The following is an 18,083-nucleotide window of genomic DNA, read 5'->3' as shown; positions in this document are numbered from 1 at the left end:
AGGTCTGTTGTGAGGTATATGCATGTACCTACCTGGTGCTGCCCAGCAGACTACCACTAGATGAGATGCTGGACTCAGAGGCACACCGTCTCCTAGTTTCTAGAGGCCTGCTGGCACCTAGCTCTTTCTTTTCATCAATTACCTCCTCCATCGCAAAACCATTAGACAGGCCTGAGGCGAGTAACACAGAGCAGTACAGTAGTCAGTGTACTATACATAAACCAACTATAGCATAGACCTACAACATTATGAGTAGGGGTGCTGATCTTAGATCAGTTTAACATTTTAGATAACTATAATTAATAAGATTACATAGACAAGGGGAACCTAATCTCTTAATTCACAAGTCTGAAGATCATTTTCTACTTCATGCTCTATTTAAGAGTCCCATTAAGATAAATACTTCATTTTCTGACAAGTGAGAAGAACCCTATTTACCTGTGTTAATGTGTTTGACAGGGGACTCTTCCTCCCCTTCTCCACCCCCCTCGCTATACACCCCACGGGGACTGTGGCTCCTCTTCCTAGTCCTTGGGTGGAGGAGGGTCTCCAGCCTGGGGATCATCACCGACAGGAAGGTCTTGGTGCCCAGCTGAGGGCACCCTGTCTGGGCCTCGCCGCCTCCTCTCCCACCCTGGTTCTTCCCAGAGCTAGTGGTCTTGGACTTCCTGAAGAGCACGGCAGTGCGGCGGTTGACAGTCGTTCCCGAGGGTTGGGCCAGGGTGGAGGTGGCCACCACACTCATGTCCCCCTTTGAAAGAAGCAGGGGATTCTGGGATTCGGAGTGGCCATTGAGAAGGGTCTTGGTAGTGGTGGAGGAAGCATTGTTGGGTTTCTCCCGGTCAAATTTGACTTGTCCATGGGTCTTGCTGTCCGGGGTGTGGTTGGGGTGGATGGGTTTGAGGGTAGGGGGTTCTGAGTTACTCTCGAAGTGCAGGAGAGGAGTTAGGGAGTCAGAGGGTTCCAATTTGGGAGGTAATGATTTGTCCCCTGTTGAAGAAGAGAGTTAGAAAATACATAGAAAGCATAACATTATATAGATCACAACGTAATATAAAAAGAGGGAATTGTACATTAATTAAAACACCAGAACCATTCCTAAAGCACATCATCCTCAGGGTGAAGACGTATCCCTTATTACAAGAATTCAATACAAATGATCTTGCCTTCTATAATGCATAGCTAAATAACAAATGAGACAGCAAAATATACTGCTCAAAAAAATAAAGGGAACACTTAAACACAATGTAACTCCAAGTCAATCACACTTCTGTGAAATCAAACTTTCCACTTAGGAAGCAACACTGACAATAAATTTCACATGCTGTTGTGCAAATGGAATAGACAACAGGTGGAAATTATAGGCAATTAGCAAGACACCCCCAATACAGGAGTAATTCTGCAGGTGGAGACCACAGACCACTTCTCAGTTCCTATGCTTCCTGGCTGATGTTTTGGTCACTTTTGAATGCTGGCGGTGCTTTCACTCTAGTGGTAGCATGAGACGGAGTCTACAACCCACACAAGTGGCTCAGGTAGTGCAGCTCATCCAGGATGGCACATCAATGTGAGCTGTGGCAAGAAGGTTTGCTGTGTCTGTCAGCGTAGTGTCCAGAGCATGGAGGCGCTACCAGGAGACAGGCCAGCACATCAGGAGACATGGAGGAGGCCGTAGGAGGGCAACAACCCAGCAGCAGGCCCGCTACCTCCGCCTTTGTGCAAGGAGGAGCACTGCCAAAGCCCTGCAAAATGACCTCCAGCAGGCCACAAATGTGCATGTGTCTGCTCAAACGGTCAGAAACAGACTCCATGAGGGTGGTATGAGGGCCCTATGAGGGCCCGACGTCCACAGGTGGGGGTTGTGCTTACAGCCCAACACCGTGCAGGACGTTTGGCATTTGCCAGAGAACACCAAGATGGGCAAATTCGCCACTGGCGCCCTGTGCTTTTCACAGATGAAAGCAGGTTCACACTGAGCACGTGACAGATGTGACAGAGTCTGGAGACGCCGTGGAGAACGTTCTGCTGCCTGCAACATCCTCCAGCATGACCGGTTTGGCGGTGGGTCAGTCATGGTGTGGGGTGGCATTTCTTTGGGGGGGCCGCACAGCCCTCCATGTGCTCGCCAGAGGTAGCCTGACTGCCATTAGGTACCGAGATGAGAGCCTCAGACCCCTTCTGAGACCATATGCTGGTGCGGTTGGCCCTGGGTTCCTCCTAATGCAAGACAATGCTAGACCTCATGTGGCTGGAGTGTGTCAGCAGTTCCTGCAAGAGGAAGGCATTGATGCTATGGACTGGCCCGCCCGTTCCCCAGACCTGAATCCAATTGAGCACATCATGTCTCGCTCCATCCACCAACGCCATGTTGCGCCACAGACTGTCCAGGAGTTGGCGGATGCTTTAGTCCAGGTCTGGGAGGAGATCCCTCAGGAGACCATCCGCCACCTCATCAGGAGCATGCCCAGGCGTTGTAGGTCATACAGGCACGTGGAGGCCACACACTACTGAGCCTCATTTTGACTTGTTTTAAGGACATTACATCAAAGTTGGATCAGCCTGTAGTGTGGTTTTCCACTTTAATTTTGAGTGTGACTCCAAATCCAGACCTCCGTGGGTTGATAAATTGGATTTCCATTGATTATTTGTGTGATTTTGTTGTCAGCACATTCAACTATGTAAAGAAAAAAGTATTTAATAAGATTATTTCATTCAGATCTAGGATGTGTTATTTTAGTGTTCCCTTTATTTTTTTGAGCAGTGTATATTTAAAATCACATCACGCAAAGTATTCTGCTTTCTAGAAGGCAATCTAATAGTTACTGAGTTAGTGTAAGTTTACTGTGAATCAATTCAGGCTCCTAGCATATCAACTCCACTGTACCATGACCATGTTAAAGAGAAAGCCATGCTACCAAGCAGATACAGTGGCAAGAAAAAGTATGTGAAACCTTTGTAATTACCTGGATTTCTGCATAAATTGGTCATCAAATTTGATCTGATCTTCATCCAAGTCACAACAATAGACAAACCGTGTGCTTAAACTAATAACACACAAATTATTGTATTTTTCCTATATTAAATACATAATTTAAACATTCACAGTGTAGGTTGTGAAAAGTATGTGAACCCCTAGGCTAATGACTTCTCAAAAAGCTAATTGGCATGAGGAGTCCGCTAACCTGGAGTCCAATCAATGAGACGAGATTGGAGATGTTGGTTAGAGCTGCCTTGCCCTATAAAAAAACTCACAAAATTTTGGTTTGCTATTCACAAGAAGCATTACCTGATGTGAACCATGCCTTGAACAAAAGAGATCTCAGAAGACCTAAGATTAAGAATTGTTGACTTGCATAAAGCTGGAAAGGGTTACAAAAGTATCTCTTAACCTGTTGGGTCTAGGGGGCAGCATTTGCACGTCTGGATAAAAAAAATGTACCCGATTTAATCTGGTTACTAATCCTACCCAGTAACTAGAATATGCATATACTTATTATATATGGATAGAAAACACTCTAAAGTTTCTAAAACTGTTTGAATGGTGTCTGTGAGTATAACAGAACTCATTTGGCAGGCAAAACCCTGAGACATTTTCTGACAGGAAGTGGATACCTGATGTGTTGTATTGACTTTAAACCTATCCCATTGAAAAACACAGGGGCTTAGGAATATTTTGGCACTTCCTATTGCTTCCACTAGATGTCACCAGCCTTTACAAAGTGTTTTGAGTCTTCTGGAGGGAGATCTGACCGAACAAGAGCCATGGAACGATGATGTCCCATTAGACACCTGGCGCGCGAGTTCATGTTGGGTACCCTCGTTCCAATACGTTATAAAAGAGTATGCATTCGTCCACCTTGAATATTATTCATGTTCTGGTTAAAAAAGGCCCTAATGATTTATGCTATACAACGTTTGACATGTTTGAACGAACGGAAATATATTTTTTCCCCTCGTTCATGACGAGAAGTCCGGCTGGCTTACATCATGTGCTAACGAGACGGAGATTTTTGGACATAAATGATGAGCTTTTTTGAACAAAACTACATTCGTTATGGACCTGTGATACCTGGAAGTGACATCTGATGAAGAGAATCAAAGGTAATGGATTATTTACATAGTATTTTCGATTTTAGATCTCCCCAACATGACGTCTAGTCTGTATCGCAACGCGTATTTTTCTGGGCGCAGTGCTCAGATTATTGCAAAGTGTGATTTCCCAGTAAGGTTATTTTTAAATCTGGCAAGTTGATTGCGTTCAACAGATGTAAATCTATAATTCTTTAAATGACAATATAATATTTTACCAATGTTTTCTAACTTTAATTATTTAATTTGTGACGCTGACTTGACTGCCGGTTATTGGAGGGAAACGATTTCCTCAACATCAATGCCATAGTAAAACGCTGTTTTTGGATATAAATATGAACTTGATAGAACTAAAAATGCATGCATTGTCTAACATAATGTCCTAGGAGTGTCATCTGATGGAGATTGTAAAAGGTTAGTGCATCATTTTAGCTGGTTTTATGGTTTTGGTGACCCTGTCTTTGACTTGACAAAACATTACACACAACTCTTGTAAATGTACTGTCCTAACATACTCTAAATTTATGCTTTCGCCGTAAAACCTTTTTGAAATCGTAAAACGTGGTTAGATTAAGGAGATGTTTATCTTTCAAATGGTGTAACATAGTTGTATTTTTGAAAAATTTGAATTTTGACATTTATTTGGATTCAAATTTGCCGCTCTTGAAATGCACCTGCTGTTGATGGAGTGCACCACGGGTGGCACGCTAGCGTCCCACCTAGCCCCAAGAGGTTAAAGCCTTGATGTTCATCAGTCCACGGTAAGACAAATAGTCTATAAATGGAGAAAGTTCACCACTGTTGCTACTCTTCCTAGGAGTGGCCGTCCTGCAAAGATGACAGCGCAGAATGCTCAATGAGGTTAAGAAGAATCCTATAGTGTCAGTTAAAGACTTACAGAAATCTCTGGAACATGCTAACATCTCTGTTGACGAGTCTACGATACATAAAACAGTAAACAATATTGGTGTTCATGGGAGGACACCACGGAAGAAGCCAGTGCTGTCCAAAAAAAACATTGCTGCACATCTGAAGTTAGCAAAGGTGCACCTGGCTGTTCCACAGTGCTACTGGCCAAATATTCTTAGTTGTTTGGAAAGCACACACACACACACACACACACACAACACTATGTGTGGAGAAAAAAAAGGCACAGCACACCAACATCAAAACTTCATCCCAACTGTTAAATATGTTGGAGGGAGCATTGTGGTTTGTGGCTGCTTTGCTGCCTCATAGCAAGCTGTCCGGGCCCTCTTCGCCGGAAAAATAAATTGCCAAGTTGATCAAGACATTTTGCAGGAGAATGTTAGACCATCTGCCAATTGAAGCTCAACAGAAGTTGGGTGATGCAACAGGACAACAACCCAAAACAGAAGTAAATCAACAACAGAATGGCTTCAGGAGAAAATACAAGTCCTGAAATCAACCCGATTGAGATGCTGTGGCATGACCTCGGCATGACACCAGACATCCCAAGAATATTGCTGAAGTGAAACCGTTTTGTAAAGAGGAATGGTCCAAAATTCCTCCTGACCGTTGTGCAGGTCTGATCCGCAACTACAGAAAACGTTTGGTTGACATTATTGCTGACAAAGGACAATCAACCAATTATTAAATCCAAAGGGTCACATACTTTTTCCACCCTGCACTGTGAATGTTTACGCAGTGTGTTCAATAAAGACATGAAAATGTAATTGTTTGTGTTTTATTAGTTTAAGCAGACTGTGTTTGTCCATTGTTGTGACCCAGATGAAGATCAGATCAAATTTTATGATCAATTTATGCAGAAATCCAGTTATTTCTAAAAGGGTTCACATACTTTTTCTTGCCACTGTATAACTACAATAGTATCCCACTTCAGCAGGCACACTCATCAACCAGGCAAAGGGATGTCCTGAGGCAAGGGATATAAATCGAACCCAGCATGACTACGTGGTAGCAGGTTAGCATGACTAAGCACACTACATGGTATGATGGATTAACTAACTAGGGGTTAGAGGTTATAGTTAATTCCTGATCTAGCTTTTGTTTATATCTAGTTTCCGCCAATAAAACAAAGGACTGAGAAGCACATGACATCCTGAGACCAGGTCACTGGGGAGATCTGAGTGCTTGGCCAAAGTCAGGTTCTCCCTCTCCCATCCTGAAACTGAAATCCTCATACATGCATTAATTTCCTCCAGTCTTTACTGCAACTCACTACTCTCCGGCATCAACTCAAGCTCCCTCCATAAGCTCCAAATGGTTCAAAACTCAGCAGCCTGACTTCTCACCCACACAAAGCCCTGGCAGCGTCACCCATGTCCTCCGTGAACTCCACTGTCTCTCAACGAATGAATTACAAGATCCTCCTTCTGACCTACGAACCCCTTCACCACCCTGCCCCCTAGAGGTCGACCGATTAATCGGAATGGCCGATTAATTAGGGCCGATTTCAAGTTTTCATAACAGTCGGTATTTTTGGACACCGATTTTTTTTATATATTTAACTAGGCAAGTCAGTTAAGAACACATTCTTATTTTCAATGACGGCCTAGGAATGGTGGGTTAACTGCCTTGTTCAGGGGCAGAACGACAGATTTTTACCTTGTCAGCTCGGGGATTCGTTTTTGCAACCTCCCGGTTACTAGTCCAACGCTCTAACCACCTGCCTTACATTGCACTCCACGAAGAGCCTGCGTGGCAGGCTGACTACCTGTTACGCGAGGGCAGCAAGAAGCCAAGGGAAGTTGCTAGCTAGCATTAAACTTATCTTATAAAAAAAAATCTTAACATAATCACTAGTTAACTACACATGGTTGATGATATTACTAGTTTATCTAGCGTGTCCTGCGTTGGATATAATCGATGCGGTGCCTGTTAATTTCTCATTGAATCACAGCCCATTTCCACAAACGGTGATGATTTAACAAGCGCATTTGCGAGAAAAAAAAGCACTGTTGTTGCACCAATGTACCTAACCATAATCATCAATGCCTTCCATTAAAATCAATACACAAGTATATATTTTTAAACCTGTATATTTAGTTAATATTGCCTGCTAACATGAATTTCTTATAACAATTGTGTCACTTCTCTTGCTTTCCATGCAAGCAGTCAGGGTATATGCAGCAGTTGGGGCCACCTGGCTCATTGCGAACTGTGTGAAGTCCATTTATTCCTAACAAAGGCCGTAATTAATTTGCCAGAATTGTACTTAATTATGACATAACATTGAAGGTTGTACAATGTAACAGCAATATTTAGACTTAGGGATGCCATCCGTTAAATAAAATACGGAACGGTTCCGTATTTCACTGAAAGAATAAACGTTTTTTTTTTTTAAATGATTGGTAATTAAAATGGTCGAATCCGGAAACAAAGGCTCGTATTTCTGTGTGTTATTATGTTATAATTAAGTCTATGATTTGATAGAGCAGTCTGACTGAGCGATGGTAGGCACCAGCAGGCTCGTAAGCATTCATTCAAACAGCAGTTCCGTGCGTTTGCCAGCAGCTCTTCACAATGCCTCAAGCATTGTGCCGTTTATGACTTCAAGCCTATCAACCCCCGAGATTAGGCTGGTGTAACCGATGTGAAATGGTTAGCTAGTTAGCGGGGTGCGCGCTAATAGCGTTTTAAACTTCACTCGCTCTGAGACTTGTAGTAGTTGTTCCCCTTGCTCTGCATGGGTAATGCTGCTTCGAGGGTGGCTGTTGTCGATGTGTTCCTGGTTCGAGCCCAGGTAGGAGCGAGGAGAGGGACGGAAGCTATACTGTTACACTGGCAATACTAAAGTGCCTATAAGAACATCAAATAGTCAAAGGTATATGAAATACATATCGTATAGAGAGAAATAGTCCTATAATAACTACAACCTAAAACTTCTTACCTGGGAATATTGAAGACTCATGTTAAAAGGAACCACCAGCTTTCATATGTTCTCATGTTCTGAGCAAGGAACTTAAATGTTAGCTTTTTTACATGGCACATATTGCACTTTTACTTTCTTCTCCAACACTTTGTTTTTGCATTATTTAAACCAAATTGAACATGTTTCATTATTTATTTGAGGCTAAATTGATTTTATTGATTTATTTTAACTTAATATAATACGTGTTCATTCAGTATTGTTGTAATTGTCATTATTACAACAACAAAAAATAAAAACGGCTGATTAATCAGTATCGGCTTTTTTTGGCCCTCCAATAATCGGTATTGGCGTGGAAAAATCATAATCGGTCGACCTCTCCTGCCCCCCCTTACCTCTCAGACCTTCTCCACTACCAAACTACACACGTAATCCAATCCACCACAGCAGGCCACCTTGCCATTCCAGTTCAAAACTCCAGCTTCCAAGATAACGCCTTCTCTCCTAAAGGCACCCCCCCCCCCCCCCCCCTCCTTTATGGGCAAATATTATATAATAAACCATTTTGTCAAAGTAAACTTGAAGTCACGCCTCCCCATATGCTACGTCGTACTACCACCATGACATGGAAAAGCATAGGTAGATGTTGGATGTTGATGAGCTTGATGCAAAATTCCAACAAATAGAGGGTTTTATTTGAATGCTGGTGACATGATGATCGATGCATGCGCCAAAACCAGATTGCGCAAGTTTGCTATATAAATCGCAACAGTTTGTGACAAAACCATCAGTAGATTTTTTAAATGCGATGGAAACACATTAAACTTTAGATTTTTATTCAGTAGATGAAACGTGCAGATTTTCTTTATACATATATTAGAATATTTGCATGACAATCTGTCACAAATTGGATGGAAACCTAGCTACTGTCTGACTTGGTCATCCTGAAGAGAGCGCTACCCTGCCGGAAGCCATTGATATCACAACAGAGGCTCCAAGTAATCTAGAACAGTGCTGCCAGGGTCCTGACCAGGACCAAGAAGTCAGACCAAATCCCACCGATCCTGGCCCAAGTTCACTGGCTACCGGACAACTCCAGGATCAACTTCAAAATCCTCATTATTATATTTAAAGCCTTGACTGGATTAACCCCCACCTACATCAGCGACCTCATCTCTGTCAGCGAGACACCTCGGATTCTCCGCTTAAGCCACTCCCTACTACTTAAAAACCCCAAGAAACATCTCAGAACTATGGGGGCCTTCTGCTCCCTTGCCCCTCTATGGAATGCTCTCCCTGACCTTCTGAGAGCCTCTTCATCACTTAGAACTTTAAAAACGGGCCTTAAAATGTGTTGTACATTTTAATTGTATATATTGTAAAATAAAAAAATCCTCCGTAGAGCTTTGACATAACTATGTAATGAAAAGCGCTATACAAATGAAATGTATTATTACAATAATAACAACATATTGGGTATCCCAATGCAGATAAAGTAACAGCTTGGAAAGACCTACCCTCATTATCAGGACTCATTCCATTGTTCTTCACGCCCTCTGCCTCCCCAGCTTTACTCCTTTCTGGATGGGAGGGAGAAGAGTGTGAATGGGAGTGGTGGGACGCCCTCCTCAGGCCGAAGCTCAACTCGCTGCGCACGTCGTTGATGGTTTTCTTGAGCAGCTTGAGGCGTTTGGAGCGTGACGGGCTGGACTTCATGGAGAATGTCAGGTCCAGTTTCTCCAGCAGCTCTTTCAGCTGCTCCTCCAGAGGCATGTGCTGCCGGTTGGCTGGGAGCAATAACTGGTCCACTGGGAAAGGACACCAAGATAACACTGTCATTGGGAGACATTTGCTTGATGTTAACTTAAACAATGTGTAGCCTAGGTAAGTAGAATTATATTGAGGATCCAGATTAAGCAAACTGCTAGACAAAAATTCTCAAAAGAGCATCTCAATTGAAAGTGCTTCTTAGACCAGGAATATGCTTTATTAATTTGGATCTTTGCAAACACTGCCGTCTGTTCCAGTATTCTATATTGACTGATTTATCCATTATATATATCTACAAACTTCATCTTGCTAGGCCTACCGTCCTCCCAGGAAAACGGTGGAGGCGCTTCAATCTTGGGCGGTTCGGGCAGGTGCATCCCGCTGTCCTTCTCGAAGCCGATTCGTTCCACATCCCTCCGCGTCTTCCTGATCAAAGCCCCACCCTGGTCTCGGAGACGGGCGGCCGCCCGGTGGAAGAAGGTATCCTTACAGTTGTACTTCATGCAGTTGAAGATGATGAGATTGAAGTCAGACTCAAAATCATCCAGGTTGCTGTAGGCCTGGTTGTCAATGTGTTTCCTCATAGTGGAGAAATCCATGGGGTTCTTGATGTGGTCAAGGTAGTCAGGCACCTACAGGTTTAATGATAGACAGAGATACAAAAACATCTGAAAGTCAGCACCTACAGGGCATTGAGATGTAAATGTTAAATCCAGTCTGATATTTTTGGGGGAAAACTTTTTGAAGATTTTAAAATCAGCCCAAATGAGATGGGCCAGATGCTATGCTAGGAGGAGAATTAAGAATTGAGATATAAATCTACTATAGTAAACAAAATAAAATCATTAAAGTTTAAAAAAATTATAATTACTACATTCTCAACTCTAGTCTGGCTGACACCAGACTCCTGACTTCAAAGAATGTTTGATTTTTTATTTTACCTTTATTTAACTAGGCAAGTCAGTTAAGAAGAAATTCTTATTTTCAATGACGGCCTAGGAACAGTGGGTTCAGGGGTGGGAACGACAGATTTGTACCTTGTCAGCTCGGGGATTAGAACTTGCAACCTTTCGGTTACTAGTCCAACACTCTAACCACTAGGCTACCCTGCCGCTCTAGGCTACCCTGCCGATGTTAGGGTTAATGAAGTTGATAATGATGGGGGCTGTGCTTTTACTGCTTGATTCACTGTGTCTGCACCCACATGTGCAGCCCCAGAGCACTGCCCCCTTACATTGTAACTATTGGATTTATAAATCCAAACAACAAGAGGTTTAAACTCACCGGGGGGGGGACGTTTGAGAGAACCAATAAAAGTTTGATCAATTTCTGGCCGAATATTACATTATCAAACGGACTCCACCAGTGGCTCTCCCTCGCTGTGTATCACGCGAGTCTCGTCAGCAAGAATACCTCAACTCTCCAACATCTCAGGCTGTATGTAGATGTTATAGTAAGAGCTGCTCTCCTAACCATGGTAAGTAAGCCTTACCTCTTTGATGTCGACAGGATGGGCAAAGATCAAGGACTGGTCTCTCTCCTGTAGCTGTTCCAGCACAGACCTGAGCAGGATACTGAAGGGAGTCAGCTGGACCTCCAACAGGCTCTGCTGCAGCTTCATCTGAGGACACACAGGGGACCGTTAGCATCATGATGTACTGTAAATGCCTGCTGAACCACGGAGGGGGAGAAAGAGGGGGGAGGACCTGCAGCTCCAATTTATACTATACTACTAATTGTCTTATAGTTGGCTTGTTAGCTATATTTATGTATTGTTGGCTTGCAGGGACAGCTACAGTTATTTAACCTACCTCTTCTCTCTTGAGTTTCTCCCTCTTGCGTATGAGCTCCAGCAATAGCCTGGCTCTCTCCAGGTCATGTCTTAGACGATGCCACTCCTTGAGCTGCTCCTTCAGAGCCCGGCTCTCCTCCTCACTCTCCTTCTGTGGTGGGAATCACACAAATCAGGACTTCTAAAACATTGCAGACATGTACAGTTAAAAAACTATATCACCAACATTAGGGTTAGAAAACAGTGGAATTGTAATCATGCAAGGAGAGCAGTGGAGCTCTCATTTATACAAACAATCATATGCCTCTGGGCAGTTTTGGCCTGTTCTCTTTGACACTGCTATGGTAATAAGGAGAGGGGTATCTTATAATGATAGGAGTGTGAGAGGGAATTGAGTGTACCAGCCAGGGGATGAGAATTGTGTCAGAAACAGGGGGACAAGAGTGCTTGACCGTCTAACTGACCGGTTGTGCAGCATGGGTCTTCTGGTGGGACTGTTGGCTAGACTGTAGTCGTCTGATGAGGGGTACTCCGTTCCTCGCCTGTCTCTTTAGAGTCCAGTAGTTTAGAGCCAGCTCCACAAACACCTTCTTTTTCTGCATAGACACCCGGTTGAGGATGGTGTTTAACCTGGGAACAGATGGAGAAGATATTAATGATTTTAAAAAATGTTGCTTATTGAAGTAATGTCCAGGTCTGAAATTGAATAACGTTTTTTCACTTTAAGTCCTGACCTGGGGTGTAGGGTTTGAGCATAGCGAGGGGCAGTTCCTCTTGTTGTTCCATAGCTAAGCACTATGGTCTTTTAGTGGATGCGAGCTTCAACTGGAAGCCAGTGAAGTGTGCAGAGGAGCGAGGTGACATGAGTGAACTTGGGAAGGTTGAAAACTAGGCAAGCTGCTGCATTCTGGATAAGTTGCAGGGGTTTAATGGCACAAGCGGGGAGCTCAGCCAACAGCGAGTTTGCCCCGTCTGATTCTCAATTTTTGCATATTTTTTACACTGAATTATCAGATCTTCAACCAAAACCTAATATTAATATCAACAGCAAGCATTTGGTTGCAGTCATTGCAGCTAAAGGTGGCACAACCAGTTGAGTGGAAGAGGGCAATACATTTTTCAAACAGGGACATTGGGTATTGCATAATTTTGTTAATTAAATAAATGAAATAATTATCAACATTGTTATTTCATATTAGGTTTTGGTTGAAAATCTAATAGCATTCAGTGTAAAAAATATGACCGAGAATTTGAATGGGGCAAAAACATGTCACGGCACTGTATTGTGTATTGTCACATTTACTGATACGTCTGATCATCTGCAAATTATGAAAATCATGCTTAGATGAATGGTGAGTGAATCTACCTTTGGGGAGGAAAGCTAGGCACAGCCACGGGTGGGACCTCTTCCTCTGGCTCCACCTTCTTGCTCTTCCTCTTCCTGCCTTTCGTCAGTGCATTGGCGCACCTCATCTTCTCCCCTTTCAGAGGGGAACACAATCCATTTTTGGGTTTGGCGTCCTCGTAGATGGTGAGGGGTCTTTTGACCAAGCTATTGGGGGTGTGAGCTCCACAGTAAGCAGTCTTCTTCACCGAAAACGTTGGTTCGCCGGTCTCTGTAAACTCCTTGATTGGTTCCATCTTCATAAAGAGTCCTGCTTTCTGAGCACAGCTGACGTGGAAGGCGGTGTAGCAGTTAGCCTTGTGACACTGGATACAGGCCCCCACCCCCTTCTCCTTACAGAGGTAGCAGGTGAGCTTCCAGCGGGCGGACGGTATGTTGCTGACTCCGTCGATGGGCTCGATGAAGACTGTGTTGGAAAACCCTACCTCCGGCACCCACAGGGCGCACACCACATGACCCCAGCGGTCATCGTCAGTCTTTTTCACTGCTCCACCTTTGTTAGGACACAGTATGCAGCCTGCAGGCTGGGTGGGCGACTGGAGGCAGTGCCGGCATAGCCACTGTCCCTCTGGGATGTAAGGGACACCGTAACACTCTTGGTGCACTGCCAAGTTGCACATGTCACAGAAGAGGATGACGTTGCTGTCCTGGCCATCTCCGTCCATGCAGATGCAGCAGACAGCATCCTCGTCTATGGTCAGCTTGTCCTGGCCCTTGCTCACCTTCTCCATCTGTGTCTCTTTCTCAAAGCGGTCCACCAGGAACTCAAACACGTTGTGGGACACCTGGTGGGTGGAGGGAGAACAGTAAGCATTTGCACATGTATTGTAGTATTAATTCTACATTGTTGACTATTGTTGTGTTGTATTCTTTTCTTAGCCTGTGATCCATTTGTTTTTCTTTCTTTTGGGGGAGGGGGGGAGCTAGCCTGAGTGTCAGTGTTTCTGCTCTCTTGTCTAGTTGGCAAAAGAGTAGAAACAGACTGAAATCAAATCCAAGTTTATTAGTTGCATACACAGTTTAGCAGATGTTACAGTGGCTGCAGCGAAACACTTGTTACTAGCTCCTAACAATGCAGTACAATGTCAAAGTTCACAAATAATCAAAAAATGTATGAATAAATAAAATTAAAAAAACAAGAAACACCAGAATTAGTCCAATTAACCCTAATACCACTAACAGTAATCCAAATGCAATCTATGCGTATATACACCAGATAGCGTTCTTAATATATGTACAGCGGTAGCTATACACTGAATGTACAAAACATCAGGAACATCTTTTCTAATATTGAGTTGCACCCCCTTTTTCCCTCAGAACAGCCTCAATTCATAGGGGAATGGACTCCATAGGGTGAAGAAAGCATTCCACAGGGATGCTGGCCTATGTTGACTCCAATACTTCCCAATGTTGTGTTAAGTTGGCTGGATGTCCTTTGGGTGGTGGCCTATTGGTGATACACACAGGAAACTGTTGATCGTGAAAAATCCAGCAGCGTTGCAGTTCTTGTCACACAAACCAGTGCGCCTGTCACCTACTACCATAACCAGTTCAAAAGCACTTAAATATTTTGTCTTGCCCATTCACCCTCAATGGCACACATACACAATCCATGTCTCAAGGCTTAAAAAAATCCTTCCTTAACCTGTCTCCTCCCCTTCATCTACACTGATTGAAGTGGATTTAACAGGTGACATCAATAAGGGATCATAGCTTTCACCTGGTCAGCCTCATGGAAAGAGCAGGTGTTCCTAATGTTTTGTGCACCGAGTATCAGAGCGAGCAAGAATCCAGTATAAAAATAAATATGCAGTGTATAAAGAGTAACTAAAATGCAATGTACAGCACTAGAAATATTATAATATGCTGTTGAGAATACAGTATTTAAATACACAGTACAAAACCCCATGGAAAAAATGATTGACTGGCACCCAGGCTACAGGGGAGCAGCCTCACCATGAAGTTTCGTATTTATGTAAAGGCGTAATTTAAAAAGAGAAGGCCTACCTGACTGACGCCCTCACTCCTCCTCTTATCATTAACTACTTCCAGCCAGGCGTAGTCCTCCTCATCCATATCATACTCCACCTCCTCATCCAACTCCTCTGACGTCTTCTCCACATACTTATAGTACACTGGGGGCCTCCTGGGGACCGCTGGTAGGTTATACTCCACAGTCCGGATCTTGGCCTCTGGAAGTGTCTGTACTGGTGCTGCTGTAGCTCCATGTGTTGTGTGGTTCTGTGCGACCGCAGCTGCACTTCTCTTCTCCTGGTTGTTTTTTAACCGGACGGAGCGCATTAGCGTCTGCTGAGGCTTCTCCATGTTCTCCTTGTTGCTGGTGCACTCCATAATCTCCTGAGCCGTAGGGTCATCATCCGAGATCACGTCCAGCTTGTCGTAGATGCTGATCCGGTGCATCCGGCCATCAATCTCCATGTCCACCATGCGCTGGGCCTGGGCATAGGTCAGAGTCTGTTTGTTGGGGGATGGCTGGATGGGGGAGGGCGGCCGCTGGGGCTCGGGGACCCTGTGGTACCGAGCCTTCTTCCTCATCCTCGACACCTGAACAGCTGCAAGAAGAAGAGAAGCAGGTACATAGGAGTCTATATCACAACACAATAAAGTAAACAAGCATGGGGATGACAACAGAAGCAGACATAGATTACCATCACAATACATTAAGTCATTAAGTTAAACATTTTTTTTATAATAATAATTACAAATAGTTTCTTTTTGACTGGTTTTACCTCCTAAGGGTGTGGTAACGGAGACAAACACCAGGACAATGTAAACAAGCATCAATTGGTTAAGGTATTTGAATAGATAGCTGGAAGCTGGCCTATCTGTTGATCGACAATGTGTGATATAAGTTTGAGGATTTAAATTTCCATAGCATTGTTGAATTTTAATTAGTTTACATTAGAAACTATAATGTATATTCGTGAGTGGAAATGGGGACTGGGTGAGTAGAGCATCTGCTGAGACATATGAATAATAAAGTGTCTCACTAAAAAGCATGAGGGACAAGGGGATAGTAGTTATTTGAGGGAAAAGGCATGGCTTGTGTTCAAAAGAAACTCAGGTTTCCCATGACAGCAAAAGTATGAGATAACTGCTAATGTTATCACCACTGCTGCAGTGCAGGCAGTTGATGACAAGATAAGAGTTCAATTAAAAGTTTGAACAACAAACAAGAAATGTATGGGTTTGTATGGAGAATGTGGTCCGTTTTGGAGTGGATGATGGATGTATAAATACTGTCTGGTTATTCTTAAGAATCATTCAAGATTTGAGACTGCAAGAGTCCGCAGTAAATCACACAGGGCCTAAACATTACAACACAAGATAGACACAGGAAATGTTTTGGGTTGCAGAGACAATCTAAAATGTCTAATCAAAAACGTTTGCTGTGCCAGAGAGGACAAATTGTTCACACAGCCTGCGTAAAGCAAGGGGAGTGTTAATTTTTGCCTTTTAAAATTGTGCTAACTTTGTTGCGCCTAGGAGTGGCAGGCAACTGAGCCAAGCCCCCCACCCACTAAACTATAAAACTGCACCATGATAAATTGCACCATTTAATTTACCGCGTTCCGAGGATGTCATGGTTCTTTCTAGAAAACGAGCAACTGGTTGAAGAAACAGAACAGCGATAACAACGAATAGCGCAAAAAAAGATGAAGCCAGTGTGGGCTAGTAGCTAACAATAACATTACTGTAGCTACTAATGCTAGTTACGGTTAGCTAACAACCTAACGTTAGCAAATGGCGTCAAACAAAACAGGGCAACGGAGCCCTTTAAACGTGTATTGCGCTTCCTACAACACATGCAGAATTAATCAGTTACTGACCAACTATGCTCTTCATAATCCATGATAAAATGCATCGGAAAAAATAACCCAAAAAAACACATACCTTAGAACTAGAAACAGCTTTGCTGGTTGAAGATAGTAGCTTGTCAACAGCCTTTGAAAGCAATGGCGATGTGGCCTGCTCAGTGGCTGTAATTCCGTACACAATGTTCTTATCCAGCGGAAGATGCTTAGGCTTTTTCAGTAATAAAGGAGAAGAATGCAGTTGGGAGCCCTCTGCGTCTTGTTAAATACTAGATTGGGTTCTATCATGCGCATAAAAGCATTTGCTCAAGGATCTGAATTGGCTTCTTCCCTATAGCCTGGAACCGTTTTGAGGCTGCAACTGCAAGCTCGAGCTCTCCCCCCACAACAATGCAGTGCACGAGCGTTGTCCCACCCGCTACGCACGACGCAACTACGTACACTATAGGTCATGTTGTAGTGTAGGTACACAGATTATTCACACAGATAGAACAATGAGCTCGATATTTCATCGGATGTGTAAATCTGACGCATCCGGTTGGAGTTTAACACTCACTACCAAATATGGTGATGAGAGGAAGCCCAGTGGCCGGCAGTGGAAGAAGATGGAGCGAGATGGATTTTGGCCGACATTCTGCAAATTTGCTCATCGATGAAACATTTGATCTCCATACAGTTGTATGTTTCCAAGAATCTGTAACAAACAGAGTAGACTTTAGCCTTTGCCAAATGTACAAAGAATTGCATTGTTTATGCGTGCAAGTGCGAATTGAGTAATTGCACACGTGCACTTCACAGACTAGGCGTTCCCTAATGGAAATATTCAAATAAATGCTAGAACAAGCCAATAGGATTTCACTAACTTGTGCTTGGCTCTGCCGAACTCCTTGCTTGTTCTGCCCACTATGAGTAATTTGCTCCCATTGGCAACGACAGGCTCTGGTGTGTTTTTGGTTAGTTATAAAAAATCTTTGTTATCCAAACCAGAAAAGAAGGTCCTCACCAGCTACCACGTTCTCAAAGTCAAACATTGGTCCCGTGTGGCTCAGTTGGTAGAGCATGGTGTTTGCAACACCAGGGTTGTGGGTTCGATTCCCATGGGGGACCACTACGGAAAAAATAATAAATACATTTAAAAAAATGTATGAAATGTATGCATTCACTACTGTAAGTCGCTCTGGACAAGAGCGTCTGCTAAATGACTAAAATGTCAGAAGGCCCGCCTAATCGACCAATCAAATGGAGTGTGATCGGTCATCTGATTGGTCGATAAGGCGGGCCTTCTGACTTTGTGGCTCTGGTAATTAGTGACGAGCAGAAAGCTCAGCGAAACACTTG

The 18,083-nt window shown here is 43.5% G+C and overlaps 1 protein-coding gene across 2 annotated transcripts in view; it reads right to left on the bottom strand.

The window, feature by feature from the left end:
- brd1a (bromodomain containing 1a) overlaps positions 1–17,427 on the bottom strand; it is a 31,365-nt gene extending 13,938 nt beyond the window's left edge. Inside the window, exons 1-10 of one of the 2 annotated variants that reach the window (XM_014152790.3) lie at positions 16,825–17,427; positions 14,917–15,482; positions 12,871–13,694; positions 11,969–12,134; positions 11,524–11,655; positions 11,205–11,333; positions 10,032–10,344; positions 9,460–9,750; positions 439–990; positions 33–171 (exon numbers count right to left, since the gene is read on the bottom strand). In XM_014152790.3, coding sequence (XP_014008265.1) covers positions 33–171; positions 439–990; positions 9,460–9,750; positions 10,032–10,344; positions 11,205–11,333; positions 11,524–11,655; positions 11,969–12,134; positions 12,871–13,694; positions 14,917–15,465 — 3,095 coding nt within the window. In that variant the 5' untranslated portion in view covers positions 15,466–15,482; positions 16,825–17,427. The remainder of the gene's footprint in view (positions 1–32; positions 172–438; positions 991–9,459; positions 9,751–10,031; positions 10,345–11,204; positions 11,334–11,523; positions 11,656–11,968; positions 12,135–12,870; positions 13,695–14,916; positions 15,483–16,824) is intronic. The other variant, XM_014152788.3, reaches the window with a different exon arrangement.
- Between the last annotated feature and the right edge of the window lie 656 nt (positions 17,428–18,083).

Source organism: Salmo salar, chromosome 17 (assembly GCF_965601325.2).
Source record: "Salmo salar chromosome 17, fSalSal1, whole genome shotgun sequence".
Lineage (NCBI taxonomy): Eukaryota > Metazoa > Chordata > Actinopteri > Salmoniformes > Salmonidae > Salmo > Salmo salar.
This window is presented reverse-complemented; position numbering and strand designations above follow the sequence as displayed.